General features: G+C 36.9%; 1 protein-coding gene across 6 annotated transcripts in view; it reads right to left on the reverse strand.

Moving 5' to 3' along the window:
- ARMC3 (armadillo repeat containing 3) overlaps nucleotides 1-16,872 on the reverse strand; it is a 92,105-nt gene extending 75,233 nt beyond the window's left edge. The window contains exons 1-3 of one of the 6 annotated variants that reach the window (XM_047743178.1): nucleotides 16,800-16,872; nucleotides 14,114-14,162; nucleotides 2,610-2,727 (exon numbers count right to left, since the gene is read on the reverse strand). In XM_047743178.1, the coding sequence (XP_047599134.1) occupies nucleotides 2,610-2,727; nucleotides 14,114-14,161 (166 nt within the window). In that variant the 5' untranslated portion in view covers nucleotide 14,162; nucleotides 16,800-16,872. Of the gene's footprint in view, nucleotides 1-2,609; nucleotides 2,728-14,113; nucleotides 14,163-15,029; nucleotides 15,146-16,799 lie in introns of those variants that run through there. The other 5 variants (XM_047743174.1, XM_047743176.1, XM_047743177.1 and 2 more) reach the window with 5 other exon arrangements.
- Between the last annotated feature and the right edge of the window lie 6,601 nt (nucleotides 16,873-23,473).

Below are 23,473 nucleotides of genomic sequence, written 5' to 3' on the forward strand. Positions count from 1 at the left end.
TGTCATGTTGGGGGAATTCAGAGCCATTATTTCTTCTAACATTTTTTCTGTCCTTCTTCTCTTCTTTACACTTACACATACATTGTGTCAGTTTTTATTTACTGATGACTTATCCTCATTATGGGTTATATTTTCCTGCTTCTTTTCATGCCTGGTAATTTTTTATTGGATGCCAGACATTCTAAATTTTACCTAGTTGGTAAATGGTAATTTTTATATTCTTCAAATTTGTTTTGGGAAATAATTATCCAGAAACAATTTGATCACTTTAGGTCTTGCTTTTTAAAATATTTATTAGGTGGTACTAGAGCAAAGTTCGATCTAGGGCTAATAATTTCTAACTCTTGAAGCAAGACCCTTCGGTGTATTCTATATAATTCTCAATGAATCTTGAAGTTTTCTAGTCTGGCTGATGGAAATAGGCACAACTTGTGGCCCTGTGTGAGCACCAGGCGCTGTTAAATCTGATCCTGTTAAGTGCTTTGTCTGACTTCAAGTAGTTCCCACATACATACCTCCTTATCAGTACTCAGCTGAACACTTGAATCAGACCCTTTGCCAATCTCCCGACTTCTCTTTCCTCTCTGTTACTGAAAACTCTTGCTGCCTTTATCTCCCTGAACCCTTAGATCTGTCTTCTCAGAGTCTACAAGGCTCTGTACAGGATACCCCTTCCTGTGATGTGGTCCTGGAAATTCTCTGAAATCAATAAGCTGAGGTAATCAAAGTTTCTTTCATTTCCTATCTCTCAATGGTCTGTCATTCATTGCCTAATATCCAGTGTTTTGCCAACTGTTATTTCATAGATTCTTATTTTCTTAGTTGTTTCAATCAGGAAAGTAAATTTGACCCCTTGGTCCATCATGGCCAGGAGGTAATATCTCATCATTTATCTTAAAAACACAATCAGAAAATACTGCTAGTATAGAACACCAGACTTACAGTAATTTCTGTATTGATTTCACATAAAATATATATCTATCTATTTCTTTACCTCATGTCATATTAAAAAAAGATGGCATTTGATGATTCTGTATGGCTGAGTGAGACTCAAGTTGCCCTAACTTCATGATCCAACGTCTCCCTGAAATCCAGCCCAGAATTCTACACAATTACTCATGAACCATACCTGCCAGAAGCAATGATTCTGGTTTTTATCTGGATTCCCAATAACTAGAGTGAAATATAGCAAGGTGAGTATTTCACCATTTGCTACTTGAGTGATTTGTTGTTCTCTCATACAAGTCCCAAAACAATGTTTAGTATCATTTCCTTAAATGTAAGTATCATTTCCTTAAAATTCAAATTGCTCCCTTCTTAGTTTAAATGGTTTTGTTAAAAATACAAAGTTATACTAAACTCTTCAGTATTCTCAATTAAAATGTTATACAGTATAATAAAAGTCTACTTTTATCATCACTTGGAATGAATTAGAATACAATTATCATTTATGATTATAAACCCTCTATGAATAATCCTTGAGATAGAACCTAACTTGTAACATGTATAATGTTTTAATAAATTCTAATTTTTATAATGGTTTTAGTTTTACAGAAAAATTGCTAGGATAGAACAGAGTTACCACATATCCTAAACCCATGTTCCCATTATTAACATTTTGTATTAGTAGATACATTTGTTATAATTAATAAACCAATATTAATATGTTACTATTAATTAAAGTCCATGTTTATTCAGATTTCTTTACTTTTAGCCTAATGTTCCTTCTCTGTTCCAGGATCCTATCCAGGGTCCCCTGTGACATTAGTCATATATCCTATCCTCAACTCCTCTTGGCTATCAGTTTCTCAGACTTTTCTTGTTTTTGATAGCTATGACAGTTTTGAAGAGTGCTGGTTAGACGTATTTGTAGAATGTCCCTGACTTGGAACTTGTCTGATTCCAGGGTTATAAGTTTTGGGGAAAAGTAACAGAAGTGCCATTTTTCATTACATCATGTCAAGTTCACATATTATCACTATGACTTATCACTATTGATGCTGATTTTGATCACCTGACTCAGTAGTGCTTGTCAGGTTTCTCCACTATGAACTTACTCTTTTTTCCCTATTTCCATATTGTAATCTTTGAAAAGAAGTCCCTATGCAAAGCCCACACCCACAGAGTGAAAAGTTACATTCTGCCTCCTTGAGGTCAGAGCACATAAATTATTTGGAATTCTTCTGCATGGGAGTTTTTTATTTTCTCTCTCATTTATTTACTTATCAATTATTTATTTTTATCAGTACAGGCTCATAAATACTTATTTATACTTTGAGTTATAATTCAATACTACTTTATTTTGTTGCTCAAATTGTTCCAGCTTTGACCACTGGGAGTTCTTGTAGCTCCTGTGAGTTACAATTTTTTAAACTACAATAAAACCGTCAAGATGACTATTCTATGCAGTGACTAAATTACTCTTTAAGATTAAGATAGGCACTTAGGGAGATATATTACTTTCAGGTAATGCATTAAATGATATTCTGGTTGTCTGAAAGAATTCATCTGATAAGAAGTGAATTAAAGACTAGGAAGAAAGGGCCCATTATGTAGTAAATATTTTAAGAAACTAATGAAATGGAAAAATAAACTGAAAAAAACCAAACCTTTTAAAGCAAATCTATAAATGGCTTCACATGCTTTAGCCAAAATTTCTTCTTCTGGAGAATTAAGCATTAACACCACAGTTGCTGCTTTTTTGCTTTCAATTGTTAAGGGGTCAAACTGAAATGTAGAGAGAAAAAATGTCAGGTTCATATATGAGCTTTAAAAAACACATAAAAAAATGAACGGTGTCTAGAAACTTGAAGAGAACGTAATCATACAAAAAGGATGTGGTTACTTGCCCACGAAGTGCACCATAAAGTTTTCATTTAAAAAACATCACTGACAGAGAGATAGTGCCAGTATTGGTGGCTTTGGAATTCCTGGAGTAATCGCAGGAAGAGCAAAGCATTTTGGAATCTGATGGATCTAGTCTCTCAACTTAGCTATGTGGAATCAAGCAAGTTACTTATGCTGCTAGAATTTCAGTTTTCCTTTTCTGTATAATGGGCATAATGATACATATTCTCCCTGAAGGATCAAGGAGAGGATTAGAGATCATATATGTAAAGCACTTAGCACATTGTCTGGCACATAATAGATGATCATTAAATAACATATACTAGCATAATTCTAAGTTGATACACAAGAATCCTTGAGTACCGGTATATATTAGATACCCTGACAGTTCTAATAATCAGTACTTGCTTCTAATCACTACTCTTTATAAGAAAGCAGAAATTACGTATGCAAAATAACTAAAAAGCAATAGAAAACCACATATAAGAAAATGTAAAACCCATTTGGATAAAATCTGAAACAGGGCAAATGGTAATACAGTGTAAAGAAAAAGTATAGAGCTCTAGGAAAATCTCTATTGTGTTATGAGATCTTGAGAATTCATGGGTAGCCATGATGCACAATAACAAATTCATGGCTCCTATGGGTTTTCTTCAGTCAAGGTGAAAACAAATTATCACACCATTTTTCTTCCATTTCCAGAGACTGGAGGAGGGTGTTCTGTTTATGTTAAAGGGGAAAAAAAAAATAAATTTCAAAGTTTTAGCTGGCTCTTTGTGTTGGCCCTTCCTAAATGGACATCTTATTGTGTCTGGGTATATAACAAAAATTGATGTTCAGTTTCAGGCTAAGAATGGAGGGACAGATTACTCTGAGTAAGGAAACATAATTGTGTGAGGTTGGGAGAGCAGAGAAGACAGCAGTAAGCAATGACTTAAAAGGGCACAGCTGGAATAAAAATCCCCCTTGTAGGGGAAATGGCTGTTGGATGTCAGGAGAGCATCATCTAACATCCAAATTAAAGCTGTTGTGTATGTCTTACTCTAAGTGTCTTACTCTTACTTCACTTTATTTCTTATCCTGCTTAGATTTAATGATCTATTATTTTAATAACACTCCTGCCAAACCCTAAATAAACCTTTGTGTCCTTCTGTCTTCTCGCCAAATCAATTTTAGAATATCCAAACCCATGAACAGACACTAAGAATTTCTCTCTTTGCCTTTGTGCTCAAGCTTCTGAGCATTCTTAGAGAACATTAAACTCTAGGGAAAAACAGTATTACTATAAATTCATGATCAACAAATTCACAACAGTCTCACATATTCACAAGAGCCTCTACACATATCCCTGTATTATATTAAAGGAAATGCTTCTCCTACTACCTAAGCCCAATATCTAATGTGTGTTTTGGATTTTTAACCTATTCATCTTTAATTCACTCATTCATTCAATAAACACTCGTTCAACCCCTAATAAATGCATTTCACTGAGAAGAGCACACATTAAACAAGATAACCAATTCCCCCACTCTCATAGAACATACATATTCCCAGTTATGTCATACCATTAATCATCCTTTTTTTCTCTTGAGTAATCACCTTCCACCTAACAAATTATTCCCATTACTTCATTTGAGTCTACTTTACAGAGGGCCAGCTTAGATTTGACAAAATCCACCCAAGTGTAAGTATGATGAGTTTTATTAAACTCATATGTATAACCAATGATATGTGGACCTTTCCATTACCCCAAAATACTTGCTCCTGCCTCTCTCTCCAGTTGACTTCCTTTCCCATATCCACTCTAGGCAACCACTGATCTGTCTCCTTTTGCTATAGATTAATTTTGACTATTTAATATAAAATTATTACATAGGTACCTTTTATGTATGGCTCCTTTCATTTGGCAGAATGCTTATGAGTTCATTCACATTGTTCCATGTATCAGTGATTCATTCCTTTTTAACAATGAGTGGTATCTCATTGTATGAATACAACACTATTTATTTATCTACTCAGCTGATGGACCTTTGGGTTGTTTCCATTTGGGACCATTATGAATAAAGCTGCAATGGGCATTTTCATATAAGTCTTCTTGTAGAAATATGCTTTCATTTCTCTTGAATAAATACCTAGCAGTAGGGCGCCTGGGTGGCTCAGTGGGTTAAGCCGCTGCCTTCAGCTCAGGTCATGATCTCAGGGTCCTGGGATCGAGTCCCGTGTTGGGCTCTCTGCTCAGGAGGGAGCCTGCTTCCCTCTCTCTCTCTCTCTCTCTGTCTACTTGTGATCTCTCTCTGTCAAATAAATAAAATCTTAAAAAATAAATAAATAAATAAATAAATAAAATAAATACCTAGCAGTAGAATTTCTGGCTTGTCTGGTACTGCATGTTTAGTTTTACAAAAAAAAAATTAAAAATAATAATAATAATTTTTTTTCCAAAATTGTTTTACTGTCTTGTGTTCCCACCAGCAATGTATCTGTATCCAACAATTATATCTCTTCACTTATTTGTCTTCTTTAATTTGTCTCAGCAATGTTTTATAGTTTTTCAGCATATAAGCATTACATTTATTTTGTTAAACTTATCTCTAAATATTTCATTATTTTTGATGCTAAGGACAAATGGTATCAATTTTTCTTCATGTATTTTAAACAAGTGTTATTAGGTGAACAACATTTAGGACCATTTTTCCAAATGAACCATTTCATTATGATATATATCTCTTTTTCTCTGGTAATATTATTTGCCCTGTAATATAATTTATCTAGTATTAATATAGATACTCCAGCTCTCTTATGATTATTTCAGTGTATCTTTTTCCTTATTTTTACTTTTAACCTATCCATATCTTTATACTGAAAGGAGATTTCTTATAGACAGCTTATATTTTGGATCTTGTTTTTTTATTCAGTGTGACAATCTCTCACTTTTAATTGGAGTATTAAATCATTTACATTTAATATAGTTATAGATATAATTGGGTTTTAATGGACCATCCTGTTGGTTGTTTTCTCTTTCTCTGATTTGGTCCCTGGTTCCTTTTTTCCTATCTTCTTTTGGATAGTTGAATTTTTTTAGTATCCAATTTTATCTCTTCTATTGGCTTAACAACTGAGTTTCTTCTGACTAGATCACATATTTCTTTGCATATATAATAATTTTTATTGGCAGCTAAACATTGTGAAAATTACGTTGTTGAGTGTCTGGATTCTTTTGGGGGGTTCTCTTAAAGGATGTTGAATTTTGTTCTGCTTGACAGTTGTTTTATTTATGGTTCAGCTTGATCTATTTAAGGTCTGTTTTAAAGCCTTATTACAGCAAGCCTGGGGAAGCGTTTGCTCTAGGGCTGGATTAACCATTCTACTACTAAGGCACGACCTTGCTGGGGGCTCTATTTAATACCCCAGATGTTCAATAAGATCTCTCCAATCTTTTGGGTCAAAATCAGAATGTCTTCCAGACCTGTATGAGTCTAAAAATTATGCAGCTTACATCTCCCTGATAGTTGTTCATGCCTGTTCTTTGTCATGAGCATGAGTTTCACCCTGTGCTGCTTAGACTTCAAAGAATCAAGGGGACCATTAACCAAATTTCTGGAGCTATTTTTCTATGTATTTCCCTCCTCTCTGGCACTCGGCCCTGCAAATTCCAGCCATCTTAGTCTCTCTAAACTCTGGCTTCTCAAAACTCTCTTATTTTAAAATAAAAATAGTCTTTTCCTAGATGTTAATCACCTTCCAGATGCTATCCTATCTCTCCTTCCCTTTTGGTCAAAAATTTTATGAACTATTGATTTTTCTCCATTTGCTCCTTCTCACACTTCCTGCTAAACATCTCTAAACTGACTTTCATCCTCATCAGTTCACCAAAATAGTACTAAGACCATCATCAGTGATCACCATGTTACCTATCACTTGCCATTTTTATCTCACTTCTAGAGAATTAAAATAATAAAAAATACTTGAAACTGTAGAAGCTTAAGGCTGACTTTAATTACCAGGCTTCCATCTTTCTGGATAATGTTTTTTGCTTTTTTGATATTGAAAATCCTTGGTTTTTGTTGTTGTTTGAGGGAGTTGCTTTGTTTTGTTTTTTTTCACAGCTATATTCCTCTGAACTTCTCAAGACATTGCATTGTTTCTTTGGTGTATGTGTCTTCTTCAGTAAGTTTACCATCATTTGCTCAGTTGTTCAAGCCAAACCTTGAAACATCCCCCAACTCCTCTTCTTCTCACACAACACATGCAAACCATCAGCAAATTCTGTCAACTCTACCCTCAACATGGATCCCGACTACGGCCACTTCTTGCCTTCACAGTTACCATCTGGGGCTAGCTGCATAGTTTATGGCTCCTCTGTTAACAGCCTCCAAATCGGTCTTCCAGTTTTCACTTTTCTTTCACAGTGGAGCTAGAATGCTCTTGTGCTTTTTGTTTTAAATATAAATGAGATGCTGCTAATCCTCTACTTATAGCTTACCACTGGATTCCCCTTTTTGCACATTAGGAAAAAAACCAATCATCATCACCATCCCACCACCTTTGGCACCCACCTTGTACTCCCTGCTTTGTAATTTCCAGTCATACCAACTTTCTTGGCATTTCCTGCACATACTAAGTAAGGCCTTAGTTATTATTCTCTGGCTGGGGTGCTCTCTCCAGATATTTGCATAGCATACTTCCTCATTCCATTTGTCTTTCTTAAGTGTGACCCCACTGGGAAAGCTTGTCCTGACATGGATTTTATTTAAAGTAGCCTGATCACTCTCCATCCCTATAGACTACTTTATTTTTCCTCATTGATCATTGCTGTCTGAATTATATTATTATTTGTTAAGTGACTGTTTCCTCCAACTAGAATATTTGCTATTCTGGTATTTCAATATTTTTAAAGCTGACTTTATAAGCATGTGAATAAATATGCCATGTTAAAACAAGGCTATGTCATGACACAATGACTACAATTGTCAAAGGAGTACATGAAAATATATTTAAACTAAAACTATCATAAATATCTTTAATCCTTTTTTAATGGTTGAGAAAACACTTCAGTATTTTGCCATGTCTTCTGGTCATCCTTAAGAAAAAGGTGATATGGGTTACAAGAAGCTTAAAGGGAAGATTCAAACTGTGAGAGCCACAATCTAAAGGGCTATTAAAGGAGGAAAAATACCAATATTTGGCAGAGAGTGGAGAAACTTGGCATGACGTTTGTTTCTCCTACAGAGCCTACAGCATTATAGTAATTTTTTATTAAAATAGGTGCTGAGAATAAAATGCTAGCTATAACAGAATGCCACACAACTGAATAAATAATACTGTGCTGTAATTACATATCCCATCTGCTTTCCTGTGAGGAACTCACAGTCAGTCACCAGCAAGCTGGTTGTGAAATTATAATTTCACGCTCTGTACAAAATAAATGATGAACAAAAGTTATTTATAGAAAGAGTGCAATAAAGGGGAAGCATTTTGGCTAAACTTGAAATTTTAAGCTCAGTTAATTAGAGAAGCCATAGACTCATAGAGATATTTTTATATCTCTGGTAAGGAAACAAGATTGTCTAGAACGGTGCTGCCCAGTAGAATTTCAATGATGGGAATGTTCTGATTCTTCATGGTCCAATAGAGAAGTCACAAGCTACGTGGGGCTTTTGGGCACTTGAAGTATAATGTGATGGAGCAACTGAATTTTTCATTTAAATTTTAGTTGTTAATTTTGATTGATTTTACTTTAATTATTGTAAATTTAAATTTAAATAACCACATGTGGCCAGTGACTGCTGCATTAGCACAGGTATAAAAGAATACAAACTTATAAAGTTAAACTCAGTGAAAGTATATACATCATGACAGTTTAGTGACTTTTATGGTACCAATAAGGGCAAATAAAAGGCTTTTTTGATGTCGACTGGAATGTGTTTACTACATCAGTGGTCTCAGGTCACGAGGAACCAATTACTCAGGAAAAGAGAGACAGATAAACAGAAGGAAGCAGACTACCACTCTAGTATGAACTTTTAGTAAAGAACATCTAAACATCAGTTAAAATCTGCTAAAAAGTGTAAAAATGAAAATGAAAACAGCTAAAATGGTCTCTGGTTTTCTCTAGGACCCAAATTAAAGGTTTAGAGCTAGGTAAGCAAGCTGATTTTTTTTATACAGTTTTGTATATGTTTATTAATTTATAATAATTTTTATTAAACTATGACTTTTTAAAGATTTATTTTATTTATTTATTTGACAGACAGAGATCACAAGTAGGCAGAGAGGCAGGCAGAGAGAGAGAGGAGGAAGCAGGCTCCCTGCTGAGCAGAGAGCCCCATGCAGGGCTGGATCCCAGGATCCTGGGATCATGACCTGAGCCGAAGGCAGAGGCTTTAACCCACTGAGCCACCCAGGCACCCCTAAACTATGACATTTTATTTATCTGTGATGAGAGCAAAAGACAGGAAAATAAAGTCCCATGAAGCTTCATTTCTGAAATAAGTCCATTTTGGCAGTCGGTGACAGAGCATTAAGGGTTGCATTCTGAGGTTGATGAAAGTGTCCTGGAGAAAAAGGACCCTGGAGCCATCCCACTCTTGCAAGGAACTGGGTTTGGTTGCCCAGGTGAGGGAGCAAGTTCTGTTATTGCCTGTTGCTCTGACTCAATACTCCTCCCCCATATGGCACCGAACTATGGAGAAAAGGTGCTGACCCATGAACATAAACGTTCTTTAACTTGATACTTAGTGATATTCCAGAACCATCATCCCTTGTGAGTTTAGATGCTGTGGATTTATCCACTGAAACTTGATTTCCTCTAAAGTATTAAGCAAATGAAAGTTCCATGCTCATAGACTTGAAGACCTGACCATGAATCATAATGGCCACACCCAGGCCACTGGGAACTTCAGTGGCCAGCAGGTCTTCCACAGCTGATCTCCCTGCCTCCTTAGACAATTCATAAAAACTCTAAAGTTTTACAGACTAATTAAGAGTACCTTCTCAACTACATGATTCAAAATAACCATTTTTACTAAGTTCTTATCTAGTGCCAAGCACTGTTCTAAGCATCTTCTATTTATCTACGTTGTCTCGTTGCTGTGAGTAGATACGAGGTGGCTATCATTATATCCTCACTGGAGTGGACAGAGGTTGGAAACTTTGCCCCGGATCAAATGATGGATGATGGAGTGAGGATTCAGGTTCTGGCAGTATAACTCTGCAGCCTATGTTCTCAGTCACTGAATATCTTGCCTTATATTAAATATTGCCTACTAAGGTCCTTTGTTAGTAACTCTCTTATGCAATCACTCTATAAGAAGTTTGCCTTTTATTTAAAGCATCACAAACAACCTTTCAGCTAGACATGGAAATGATGTGGGAAGGCAGAATCTTGCACTGCTCACTCAAGCTGTATCTTCCCCACATCCAAGCATCTTCTTAGGTAGTGGTCAATTTCATGAAAAAGAATGGAGGTCAATAAACCATACAGGCATATATTAGATGTATGCTTTGACAATGAGAAAATGAGAAAAGCAAAGGGAGCTTTTTGTTTTAACCATATAACTGAACATTCTTCTTTCTGTCCCCATAGCCCATTTTAAATAGTAGATGAAAGACTAATAAAAATACAAATCTTTGGAAATAATGTTTTTAGGAACTCTATAAGGAAGTTGTTATTTGTTGACACAGGAAAGTTTATTTTCTTAAGCAGCTATATATCTATCTTTTAAATTTGGTTTTCCTTTAAAATTTGTACAAGAAAAATTTGTAGACTTTGAAGAAGTATACCTCGGAAAAAATTCCAAGTTCAGATAGCTTAAACTATGGCATACTGTTTTGAAGTATTTGAATTTTCAAGATAGAAAGTGATTACATACTTTTACACTAATCTATTAGCTTTATTAACATAAAGTCAGAGTAGGGGAAGGATGGAAGGACCTTGAGGAAAGGCAATAGTCAAGGACCATTGGTAACTGTAACAGGCCTTTTGTTGTTGTTGTTGTTCTCACTCTTATTTTTTTTTTAAGTATAATTAACATAGGATGTTATATTAGTTTCAGGTGTACAATATGATTCAAAAATTCTGTACATTTCTCAGTTCACATCAAGATAAGTGTATTCTTAAATCCCCTTTATCTCATTCATCCCCCACCTACCTTCCCTCTGGCAACCACCAGTTTGTTCTCTGAATTTAAAGTCTGTTTTTTCTGTTTGTCTCTTGTTTTGTTTGTTCATTTGGTTTTTTCTTAAATTCCATGTATGACTGAAATCATTAGGTATTTGTCTGTCTTTGATTTACTTCACTTAGCATTATACCCTCTAGGTCCTTCCATGTTGTTGCATTCTTTTTATAGCTGAGTAATATTCCATTGTATGTATGTATATATACATGATATATATATCATGTATATATATATATGTATATATATATATATAATCTCATATCTTCTCTATCCATTCATCTATGAAGGGATACTTGATGCAATCCCTATCAAAAATACTAACAATATTTTTCACAGAACTAGAACAAATAATACTAAAATGTGTACGGAACCACAAAATATCCCAAATAGCCAAAGTAATCTTGAGAAAGAAGAACAAAGCTGGAGTTATAACAATACAAGATTTCAAGATGTGCTACAAAAGCTATAGTCATCAAAACAGCAAGGTATTGGCACAAAAATAAGACACATAGAGATCAATGGAACAGAATCAGAGCCCAGAAATAAACCCATGCTTATATGGTCAATTAATCTTCATCATAGGAGGCAAGAATATACAATGGGGAAAAGGCAGTCTCTTCAACAAATGGTGTAGGGAAAAGAATGAAACCAGACAACTGTCTTATACCACACATACAAATAAACTCAAGTGGATTAAAGACTTAAATATGAGACCTGAAACCATAAAACTCCCAAAGAAAACACAGGCAGTAATTTCTTTGACATTGGCCATTGCACACGCTTTGGCTGTCCCTAAGGCTGTTGTGAACCTCATGAGGAAACAAGAGCTAGATTTCTGGTAATGCTAGGATTAAAATTGTTTCTCAAGTCCTTGACTGTGTCCTGCAAGGACTGCAATACAGAGGAAAGACACTGCAAAATTATAGAAAGTGTACTAGACAAATATATCTATTGTTTAATAGTCTCTTAATTCCAATTTTAATCAGTGTTCGAACACTACTGTGTTCATTAGTCCACTTTCCGGTAATAAGATGTCAATAACGCTATTTTGTGGGGCACCTGACTGGCTCAGTCAGTGAAGCATGCAACTCTTGATCTTGGGATTGTGAGCTTGAGCCCCACACTGGGTGTAGAGATCACTTAAAAATAAAATCTTGAGGCACCTGGGTGGCTCAGTCCGTTAAGCATCTGACTGTTGACTTAGGCTCAGGTCATGATCTCAGGTCCTGGTGTGGAGCCCAACACTTAGCAGGGAGTCTGCGTGAGCCTCTTTCCCTCTCCCTTCTGCCCCTCTCCCTGAGTGTTCTCTCTGTCTCTCCCCCCTCAGTTAGATAGATAAATAAAATCTTTAAAAAAAATAAAATAGGGGTGCCTGGGTGGCTCAGTGGGTTGGGCCGCTGCCTTCGGCTCGGGTCATGATCTCAGGGTCCTGGGATCGAGCCCCACATCGGGCTCTCTGCTCAGCAGGGAGCCTGCTTCCTCCTCTCTCTCTGCCTGTCTCTCTGCTTGTGATCTCTGTCTGTCAAATAAATAAATAAATAAAATCTTAAAAAAAAATAAATAAAATAAAATAAAATCTTTTAAAAAAATGCTATCTTGCAATAAAAAGTGATAAGGCAAAAACAAGAGAATTTGGAATGTTTTAGGAGTATGTCCAAAGGCAGAACAACTAGAATGATGAAAATGTATCATGAACCACAATGACCGTCTATCTCTACAAAGCTTTCCTAGACCTGGGCAGACAGATGCTTCTGCTGTCTTTGTTCCCAACTGTACTGAAGGATCATCCATAAGGAGTTACATAGAGTGTGTGTGTGTGTGTGTGTGTGTGCGCGCGCCCGTGTCAGAGTCTGAAGGAGTCCCATAATAACAGGTCTTATTTACTAGTGTTAACTATGTGCCAGGTACTGAAAATTTGATGTGCTTTATTTCATTTTAATTCCTACAACAACCAAAATGAATTGGACATTATAATTCGCACTGAAGAAATTTTTTTTTGAAAAGCTGAAATAACTCAGCCGCATTTGGCAACTGTGCCAAATAACACAGCTCATGAGAGGCAGAGCTGGGATGTAGCTCACGTTTGTAACCACAAAACTCCAGTGTTGTTGGGAAGGTCTTGCGCTAAGCTCAGCTTCCCTCAAACTATAAAATCCTGTGAGTCTACTGACTGACTATAAGCACTTTTTTATTTGCATTTTATTTGAAGAAAATGATACCAAATGTCTGTTTCAAAAGAAGTTTCCACACTGAAAACTGTCCAAGTTCATTTTCTATTTTTAACACAATCTTTCAGTAATTGATAAACCTTAAAGAAATAAGATAAAACCATGCTTTTAAAAGAGAGATGGGGGGGCACCTGGGTGGCTCAGTGGGTTAAAGCCTCTGCCTTCGGCTCAGGTCATGATCCCAGGGTGCTGGAATTGAGCCCCACATTGGGCTCTCTCCTCGGTGGGAAGCCTGCTTCCCTTCCTCTCTCTCTGCCTGCCTCTCTGCCTACTTGTGATCTCTGTCTGTCAAATAAATAAATAAAAATCTTTAAAAAAAAAAAAAAGAGAGACAGGGTTTCGTGTTGTAGGAAATGCATTACTCAAATATTGGGAATAGAAAAAGAGGATGAACCCACACTTTTCTCTCCATAGAACTGGAAAATACAAGACTTCTGATATCCAAATGGTGGTCTTCAGACAACCTTCTACTCCCATCTAATAGCTATAGCATAAACTCTAGTTATCTTTGAAAATGCACTTGGATGATTAACATTAATGAGAGACAGGCAAATATAAATTTAAAATATTTAAAAGAACAAACCAAAACTATTTGCTCATTAACTAGGCTTATAAACATGCCATCCACATACTGGAAAAGCTAATAATTACTCTCTAATTGTACTAATTATGTAATGACAACATTGTAAATGTTTGTTTATATAATGTTAGATTTCTCTAACTAATCTTATCATTAGTCAGACTTTGGACTTCTGCCACTGTGTACTCATGTATATACTGGTATGTGCCAAACTGTTTGAACAATTTATTTTTAAAACTGGTTGTTAAAGTGCTACTATAATATTCAAATCAGAAACTTACCACATCCTTAGGAGGTGGTTCTGCTTCCTTCTTTATCTTTTTACCCATTCTGGAAAAAGATGCAATAAATAGTTAAATAGGAGCACCTGGGTGGGTCAATTGATTAAGCATCTGACTCTTGATCTCAGCTCGGGTCTTGATCTCAGGGTTGTGAGTTCAGGCCCCATGTTGGGCTCTAGGCTGGGAGTGGAGCCTGCTTTAAAAAAAAGTGTCTTTTGTACATTGTTTATACAATGTACAAATCTACGTCACCTATGCCCTTAGAAAGAGATTTATTTCCTCATTTTAACTGTACATGAAAAGAGACTGTGCTACTAATATTAGTTATTTCTACTAATATATGTAGAAATTATTGTACATGTACAAATATGTTACCCACATTCTTATTTCAAATTCTCAGTGTTTTTGTAATTTTTTGAGCATTAGTCCTGGCTTCCAGGTCGTAAGGAAGACAATACATTAGAGACATAACTTTTACTTACATAACCGGGAATAGTTTACCATGCTTACAGTTCACTTAGAGGGCTTGGGAGACTAAATCCAAGTTACTTTTGAGATCTGCAAGAATGTTTTGCCACAAAAGGATGGATTTTGGTCTGCTTTCTCACACTGATCTATCCCGAGAGTATCTGGTGCACACTAGGCATTCGATATTTATAAAAATCATTAACTGTTTTTCCTGGGAGTATGATTTTATGTATGATACCCAAGACATACCAAAACTAAACTAACATTGGTGTCATTTTCCCAGATAACCAGAAGTTTTCTCTAATATAACCCATAGCGCAATAAAAAAAGTAACTGAGAATGTGAATAGTTGTATACTGGGGAAATTGGGACTACTGCTTGCAAGACCCTTTTCCACCTCGCATGTCCTTGACTGTGCAGGAAAAACGTCAAGAGCATTGTTAGTCACAGTTGATACACCACAGAGGAGTAACTCCACTTGGGTACAGAGGACATTCCCGATGTTGATGACTGCCAGAATAACCCCGGAAATCTTTTGAATCTTCTCCCATGAGAGTTTGTGGGGTTATGCTTGGCATTTGTGCAATCTCAGATGGTATAAACTAGTCTTGAGGAAATTACTATAGTTTCCAGAGAAATTCTGGGAAGTGAAAAATCCTTGGAGAGAATCTACAATGTCAGAGTTAGTTCAGATAGTCTATCAAGATACAACTGCAACTCCTAGCATTAGGGACACTGACCCTAATTTATCACATATTTTAAAAAGCCACGTGTTCCTAAAAAAACTCCTAGGGACTTCTGAAAGACATCCCTAAGCTCAGGTCACATATATTTCAAGATCTTTGAGGGTCTGGGCAAGTTTATGCTGTGATGGACTACCTCACATTATATCCAACATATTGAACATTAAAATGCACCCACATTCTCCATTAAATACAATTTTTGTCTTAAAAAGTTTTGAAATTAGCATTTGAAATTATTCAGCAGTTTGTGCACCTGGAAATTCTTACAAAATGAGAAAACTGTTTTCAAATGTAACTTAATAAAAAAATTTAACATTAATTTTTCAATTTTCTTTTCAGATTTTAGAGGCAATTTTTTTTTCAAACTTCAAACATCTTCCATAGATGCTTAACAAGCACAAAGACCCTAGGCTTTGTGTCTATAATATTCCAAGCAGATGCACAGAAACTATTCTGGACAAATGAAAATCTATCCTACGACTAACCTCTAGGAAAAAGAGACTTCACAGCTCTTTGCAACCAATTCCAAGATACAGCAGCGTTTGATTTACATAAGAACTGCTTCTGAGGGCGCCTGGGTGGCTCAGTGGGTTAAGCCGCTGCCTTCGGCTCAGGTCATGATCTCAGGGTCCTGGGATCGAGTCCCGCATCGGGTTCTCTGCTCGGCAGAGATCCTGCTTCCCCCCCCCGCCCCTGCCTGCCTCTCCATCTACTTGTGATCTCTCTCTGTCAAATAAATAAATAAAATCTTTAAAAAAAATAAAATAATACTGTAAAGTCCACTATTTATCTGGACAGTCCCCTATTGCTGAGCACTTGTTTCCAACTTCCTGAAATTATGGGTAAGTCTGCAATGAACATCCTTAAACCTAAAATGCTCATCCACATTCTGCAACTGCTTCTCTAAGATAAAGGAAAATAACTAGATGAAAAGGCATGAACTTCACGGCCTTGGGTACGAAAACAAATCTGCTTTAAATGTGCATCTTCCCGATTATTAGAGAGGCGCCACATTTTCCCCCGCAAGTGTACCAATCATTTGTACTTCTTGGTGAACTTTCAGACTACACGACTTTAAATTTTAGTCTATGGGGAGATTTTTTTTTTGAGAAAATTTACGGGGAGGAGGAAGGCTAGAACAAATGGGGACTCGCTTCTTGATTTGCTGAGAGTCAAGCAGCGGAATCTTAGACCCTCAGATGCCCTCTCCGGGTCTCAGTTTTGTCACCTGTTAAATGGCAGGCAGCGGGATGCTTAGGAAGCCCACCCAGACCCCCGTCTAATACTGCGGGCATTGAGCAGGGACCGACAACCCCCCCCCCCCCACACCCACCAAGGTGTTCGTTCATTCCCTCGGGTGGCCCAGATGTCCCCACCCGCGGGGCACCTTCTCCTTGCCCAAGTTCTGCTGGGACCTTGGCCCTGGGCCTCTCCAAACCGCGGGAGTAGCTGCTCAGCCGCACTCCTGCGTTTACCTGCCAGGAGATCCCTCAAAGCCGAGGGTCCTCGGACCTGGAGAACTGCACCCGCCGCGGCTGGCGCGCGCCTCCTAGGCCACTGTTGTTCTTGGTTGCTAGGCGACACCGGGCCGCGGCTGCGCGCGCAGCCGAGCGCGCGCCTCCGCCCAGGAAGCTCGCGCTCGGCAGCCAGAGGAACTCATTGTCCCGCCTTAAGAAAGCGGTCCGTAAGGAAGGAGCTCGGGCGTCCTCTGCTCCCAGAGTCCACTGCTTTGAGGCAGGATAGACGGGAGAATCCTCCACTTCCTAGTAGTTGCAGGCGAGCCAGGTGCAATCTGTAAATCAGCAGGCATGCGGCCTCAGCCTCTCGCCTGCGGACTGGTTCTGGATTCACAAACTCGGAGATGGGAGATGCTACCGCTTTCTCCCCAGGACAGGGCTGGCAAGAATCCTGGGATGACTTACAAATCTCTACTTTCTGTCCGGACTCCACGAAGCCGCAGACCTGCAGGGCCCACACCCCCTGCGTGCATTAGGGTGTCTAGTCTGCCCTCCCAGAACTTATCTTGGCCCTTCAAAATCTCCCCTTCCGCCTTTCTTTCCTCTTTATGCCATTCTTCCCAATGGCCTAGACCTACGTTTCCCTTCTTCGTCTTCCACCCTCCCCTCCAATCAGCAGTTAAGGCAACTGGCCCTCTTCATTTTGCCTTGTATTCATTCAAAAATACTTATTAAGCATCTACTATTTGCCAGGTCACGTGCAACTTGTGTTATTCTTGGAACATTCTTTCATTTCTATTTAGTTAAGCCCAGCTCAAATGCCGTCTTCATAAAATACTCTTTGATTGGACCTTAGCAACAAACAAACAAAAATAGCTCCCTCTCCTGAATTCCTATCACACTTTTAAAACTCCATCCCTTGCCTGCCTCTGCTGGTCCCCCAGCCCTAGGAGTGTTAGATGTTTCTTATAGTTGCTTCTTTCATATCCCTTTAGGTCCTTATATCACCTTTTAAATTACCTGATAAACAGCTTTATACATATTTAAGAATTTTTATATTAAATTTTCTATCAACTAACTTGTGATTTCTGTCTCCTGGTTGGGATTGGGCGTTAAATAATACACTCCTGGGTCTTCAGCCTTTTCCCCTCCGATATAGAAATACTGTGAAGTCTCTCCTTTGCCTCATACAAAAAGCAGAAAAAAACAAAAAACCTCCTTTCAACCTGTATTTCCTTCATTCCGTTTTTCTCTTTCTCTTCTTGACTATGAGTTTCCAAAACAGTAGCCTACATTTGATATTTCCACATGTATTAACTTCCATTCACTCTTCAAACCACAGTGATCTGGTTTGATCCCACTGCTAAAACTACTCCTATCCCTTGTCTGTTTCTTAGTTTTCATTCTCCCTGACATCACTGCTGCGTATAACTCTCTTGATAATACCTCATTCTTGAAACACCTTCCTTGGTTTCCTTGATACTACTTGTTCTTGATCTTCCTTCTTTTATGACCACCATTTAAGGTCTTTTCTATATAGTCTTAAGTGTTGATATTTCCCAGGGTCCTGTCCCTGGTTCCCTTCCCATACTATATGCTTTTCCAGGGTGATCTTTATTTTTGTGACTTCAACTGCCATATATATAGCTCCCCAGCAGACTTCAATACTGAGCTCTAGGTTCACATATCCTTCCTCTTACTGGAAAGCTCTAACTGGATGTCCACAGGCATCTCAAATATCAACACTACCCACCTGGACTCATTATTTCCCTTTAGGAATATGTTTTTTTCTATTAAGAGGTACCACTACCCACCTAGATACCCAAGCATGAATTGTGAATGTCATTTTGGAACCATTTTCCTTCATATTCAGCTATGCGAATTCCCCTAAAACTGTGTTGAATTTATTCTCACCTTTCCATTCCCATAGCTAAAGCACTGAATGTCACCATCCTTTACCTGATTTCATCTAACAAGACTTCTGACAGGTCTATCTACCTCTAGCTTCATCCTAGCTTCAATCCACCTTCTCCAAGATGACCAAAGTAATCTTGTAATTTGTTTCCCTCTTTGCTGGCTCCCAACCACTCCACCACATGCAGGATGAGATACAACAAGATTCTTAAATTAGCATTCCAGAGCTTATTCTGGCTGACTCCTTCATACTGCAATAACTTCTCTAATCATTCAAGAAAGAAAAGGAAAGAAATGGCAAACTGCAGGCATAATTCTCCAAGTACACTATGACATTTTATGCCCTTCACTCTCCTAATCAGGATGAAAACCATCTATTTGTCTTTCAAATTTTATCTTAGTCATGATTTCCTCCACGAAGTCTTCATTGGCTTCTCCAAACATGGTGAAACATTTCTCATTTTTTGCCATCACTGCGCCTTACACTTGCTCTATTTCTGCTCTTTTCACAAGATACTGTAATTTATTTGTTTATGTGCATGTCTCCCCACCTTAGGCTCTTTCTAAATGTTCGTAAATAACTAACCTTTGTTGAATGCCCATATGAGCCAAGCAGTGATGAAGCAGTTAATTGCATCATTAAATCCCCACCATAAGCCTTTCAGATGGAAATGAAATAATTAGTAAAGGTCACTCTACTCATAAATGGCAGAGCCAGAACTTGAACTGAAGTCAACTTGAATTTTATAGCCTTGTTCAGAACCAATGCATCATACTAGCCCATCCTGAAAATACACTTAACAGTGTTAAGTTGTAGAGACAAATTGTAGAGTTTTCATAAAGCAATTTAAGCTACTCTCTTAATTGTTTTCCCCAGGCTCTTAGTCTTTACTGCGCATGTCTTTATTTTGGGGTCCTTTTTATTTTAACATATATAACTGGATAATTTTTGACAAATGTTTACAGTTGTGTAACCATTACTACAATGAAGATGTAGAGCATTTCCATCATTCCAAATTTCTTTCATGCCCCTTTGAAGTCAGACTTTTCCCTCCAGCCTTCTTCTCCAGGAAAACTGATCTGTTTTCTCTCCCTATAATTTTGGATTTTTAGAATATCTTATAAATTGTACCATGCAATATGCTGCCTCTTGTGTCTGGCTTCTTAATTTAGCATAATGCTTTTGAGATTTGTTCATAGTTTGCATGTATCAATAGCTTGTCTCTTTCTGTTGCTGAGTAGTATTGCACTACATGGATATACAACATCCGATCACTGGTTGATGGACATTTGGGTGCTTTCCAATTTCGGACTGTTATAAATAAATCTGCTCTAAACATTTATACACAGGTTTTTGTGTGAACATATGTTTCCTCTTCCTTGGGAAAATACCCAAAAATGGAATTTCTGGGTCTTATGCCATGGGTACGCTTGATGTTATGAGAACTTGCCAAACTGTTTTTCCAGAGGATCTATACTATATTTGCATACCTACTACCAATGAGTGATTGATCCAGTTGCTTCCTATGCTCTACAACACTTGATATTACCAGGCCTTCAAATTTTAGCCATTCTATTGGTGTGTAGTAATGTCTCCTCTGGTTTTAATTTGCTTTTTCTTCATGACTAATGATCAGCTCTTTCTACATTTTGTTAACCATGTCTATATCTTCTTTTGTGAAGTATCTGTTCAAATATTTGTCCTACTTTTAACTGATGTTTGTCTTATTACTATTGCCTCATAATAATTCTCTGTATATTCTGGATACAAGTCATTTGTCGTATATAACTTGGAAATATTTTCTGCCCAGGTTCATCATAGTGGAAAATTAAATTTAGAGAGCATAATTTAAACATGTGGGTTGCTCATTGCTACTGGGTTGGTCACTGTTTCTAGGTCTTCTCAGAAACCTGGTGAGGCTACGAATTCAGCACACATTATAAATCAGAAATTTATAGATCCAGACTGTGATTACAAGAGACAAGGTATTGCGTGGCAGTCATTGGAACTCTCTGGTTCTCTAGCAATCACTTAAACTTAAAACTCAAGCCTGTCATTTTCTGTCTCAGAACTACTAAATATAATTAGAAGTAATTTGCCCAGTCTGCATCCATTATGGTGCTTTTGTTCACTACACTCTGCTACAGCATAGCCACTTTGGTCCTGTCAAAACTCTCTCCAAAAGGTACTTCCTTCTAGGAGACCACAGGTGACTCCCATCGGAAATCCTCTCAAAGTAAACAGATCTCTTCACTGATTTCAAACTCACTCATGTTCAACAACCACTTCCAGATTTACATCTTTGGATTTCTAAGGTCAGCAGCCACTTCTGGTACCAATTACTGTATAATTTGAAGTTCCACTGTAGACAGCAAAATCTATTCTAGTTGACAGGGAATTCGAGATTTATAGCATTGTTGCAAGGGCTAGAGGAACAGGTGCTAGGCTTTCAGAGATGATTTTCAAAAACAGGACTGCAAAGCATTATCCACAATAGCCAAGATATGGAAACAAACTAAATGTCCATTGACAGATGAATGGATAAAGAAAATGTGTATCTATATACAATGGAATACTATTCAGCCATAAAGAAGGAAATTCTGCCATTTGTGACAACATGGATGGACCTTGAGAACATTATGCTGAGATAGGTCTGACAGAGAAAGACGAATATTGTATGATCGCACTTAGGTTTGGAATCTAAAAACATTGAACTCATAGAAACAGAGTAGAATCGTCGTTGTCAGGAATCAAGAGGTCGGGAAAAATGGAGAGACATTTGTTATTAGATGAATAAACTCCAGAGATCTAAGATAGAGCATGGTGACTGTAGTTAACAATAACTGTATTATATACTTGAAAATTGTTATGCAGGTAAAGCTTTAATATTCTCACCACCACCACAACCACAATAAAACAGTAATTATGTGAGGTGAAGGATATGTTAGCTAACCTTATTGTGGTAGTCATTTTACAATATATATGTGTGTTAAATCACATTGTACACCTTAAACTTATGCAATGTATATCAATTACATCTCAATAAATCTGGGAGCAAAATAAATATACTAATATATATTAATAAATACAGAAGTATAAATCAGTATTTAAATATTTATATATAGCAAATATACAAATAAATATATCTCAATATATCTCAAATGTAGGGGCCAAAGTGGGCAACCAACAAATCCAAGGAATCAGAAAGCTTAAATCATGCAGAATAATGAGGATTACCTGAAATTCACATGTATGCTCTCCAGTAATTCATTTAATCCTCAGCATTTTTTTTTTGTCATGGAAAAGTTATGAAGTGAAGCAACAGTGCCTAGCAAATCAGGCAATCTCCCCTCCAAAAAGATTTGAACTTCTTAAAGCATCTGTGAGCTTAAAATTTTAAAAAGAATAAATTTTTTATGAAACCAGTTACACCTGTATGAGATGAAGTTTAATTTCATAGCAATAGCCAACTCACATACATAATTATAGAATCACTCAATTTAACAGCCTATGTTAAAATTGCCCATGTTTGGGGTGAGAAAGATAAGAGCATGAAAAAGATGTAATTTTAGAGCAGTATCACAAGTAGATGCATTTACGGCATGTGAGTTGCCATAGAGATAGCCCTAATCTAGAAATCAAACATAGATCAATCTGTAGGCAATACAAAGTATACCCAGTTAATAAATCTAGTTAGACTACCTAAAGAGAAAAACTTCAAAAAAGACCATTATTTGTTCTGCAGAAAGGTACCAAAACCAACTTTTTTGAGATAAGATATTTAAAGTGCTAAATGAATATGTTGAAACAAATAATATAAATTAGGTAAAATGCTTAAGATGTGTATACTGATACTTTAATTCTAAGTCAAAGGACATAAATCAATAGTTGCTTTCCAAAATGCCATCAATGAATGAACTCACTGTTAATTACAGAGAAATGTTGGTGTAAAAATTTACCATGGACCTGTTTTCCACATTAAATGATATTCTCAGAATGGTGAATCTAAGCCACTAGAGTCATACTTGTTTAGAAGTTTATGCAAAGAATTAAGATCAGAAAAATATACTACCAGTTCCTACCAAAGAGGAATACCAAAGAAAATTTTCTCAAGAGTTTCTGAGCTAAAAGAGGAAATGAAATTGTGAGTATAACTGTGGGTATAAATGATTCTTACTTCGCAGATAAAGGTTGTTTATTGGTTCAAAAAAAAAAAAAATGTGTCAACAAGGGGCGCCTGGGTAGCTCAGTTGGTTAAGCAGCCACTCTTGGTTTCGGCTCAGGTCATGATCTCAGGGTCTTAGGATCGAGTCCTGCCTTTGCACTCCGTGGGAGAGTTTCCTCCCTCTCCCTCTGCCCCTTCCCCGGCTCACATGCAGTAGATGTGTTCCAGAAAACATGTTTTTGAAAAGGATTTTTGGAATCTAATTATACTTTAAGAACATTAAAAGAGTTCACTATTTAGGGAAATCTGGAGATGAATCACCTTATACTGAAAGAGAAAAGAGCCCTTCAATAAAAGAAAGCAATTATCTATTATTTATCTACTTTACAAATCTAAATTTGTTAAAGTGAGGGGGTACCTTTGTATAATTTAGATAATTTATCATTGTATGTTTCTTTTAATGTATTCTTTAAACTCATTTCCATTCAAATTGAATTAGTCATATGGCTGATTGTTGTAAATCAATTGAACTTGGTTGAAGATAAGTAATAAAAATCTAACTTCTGTCTGTAACATTCAATTCAGTGTTAGCCATGTAAGAAAAACCATAAA

Source organism: Lutra lutra, chromosome 8 (genome assembly GCF_902655055.1).
Source record: "Lutra lutra chromosome 8, mLutLut1.2, whole genome shotgun sequence".
Lineage (NCBI taxonomy): Eukaryota > Metazoa > Chordata > Mammalia > Carnivora > Mustelidae > Lutra > Lutra lutra.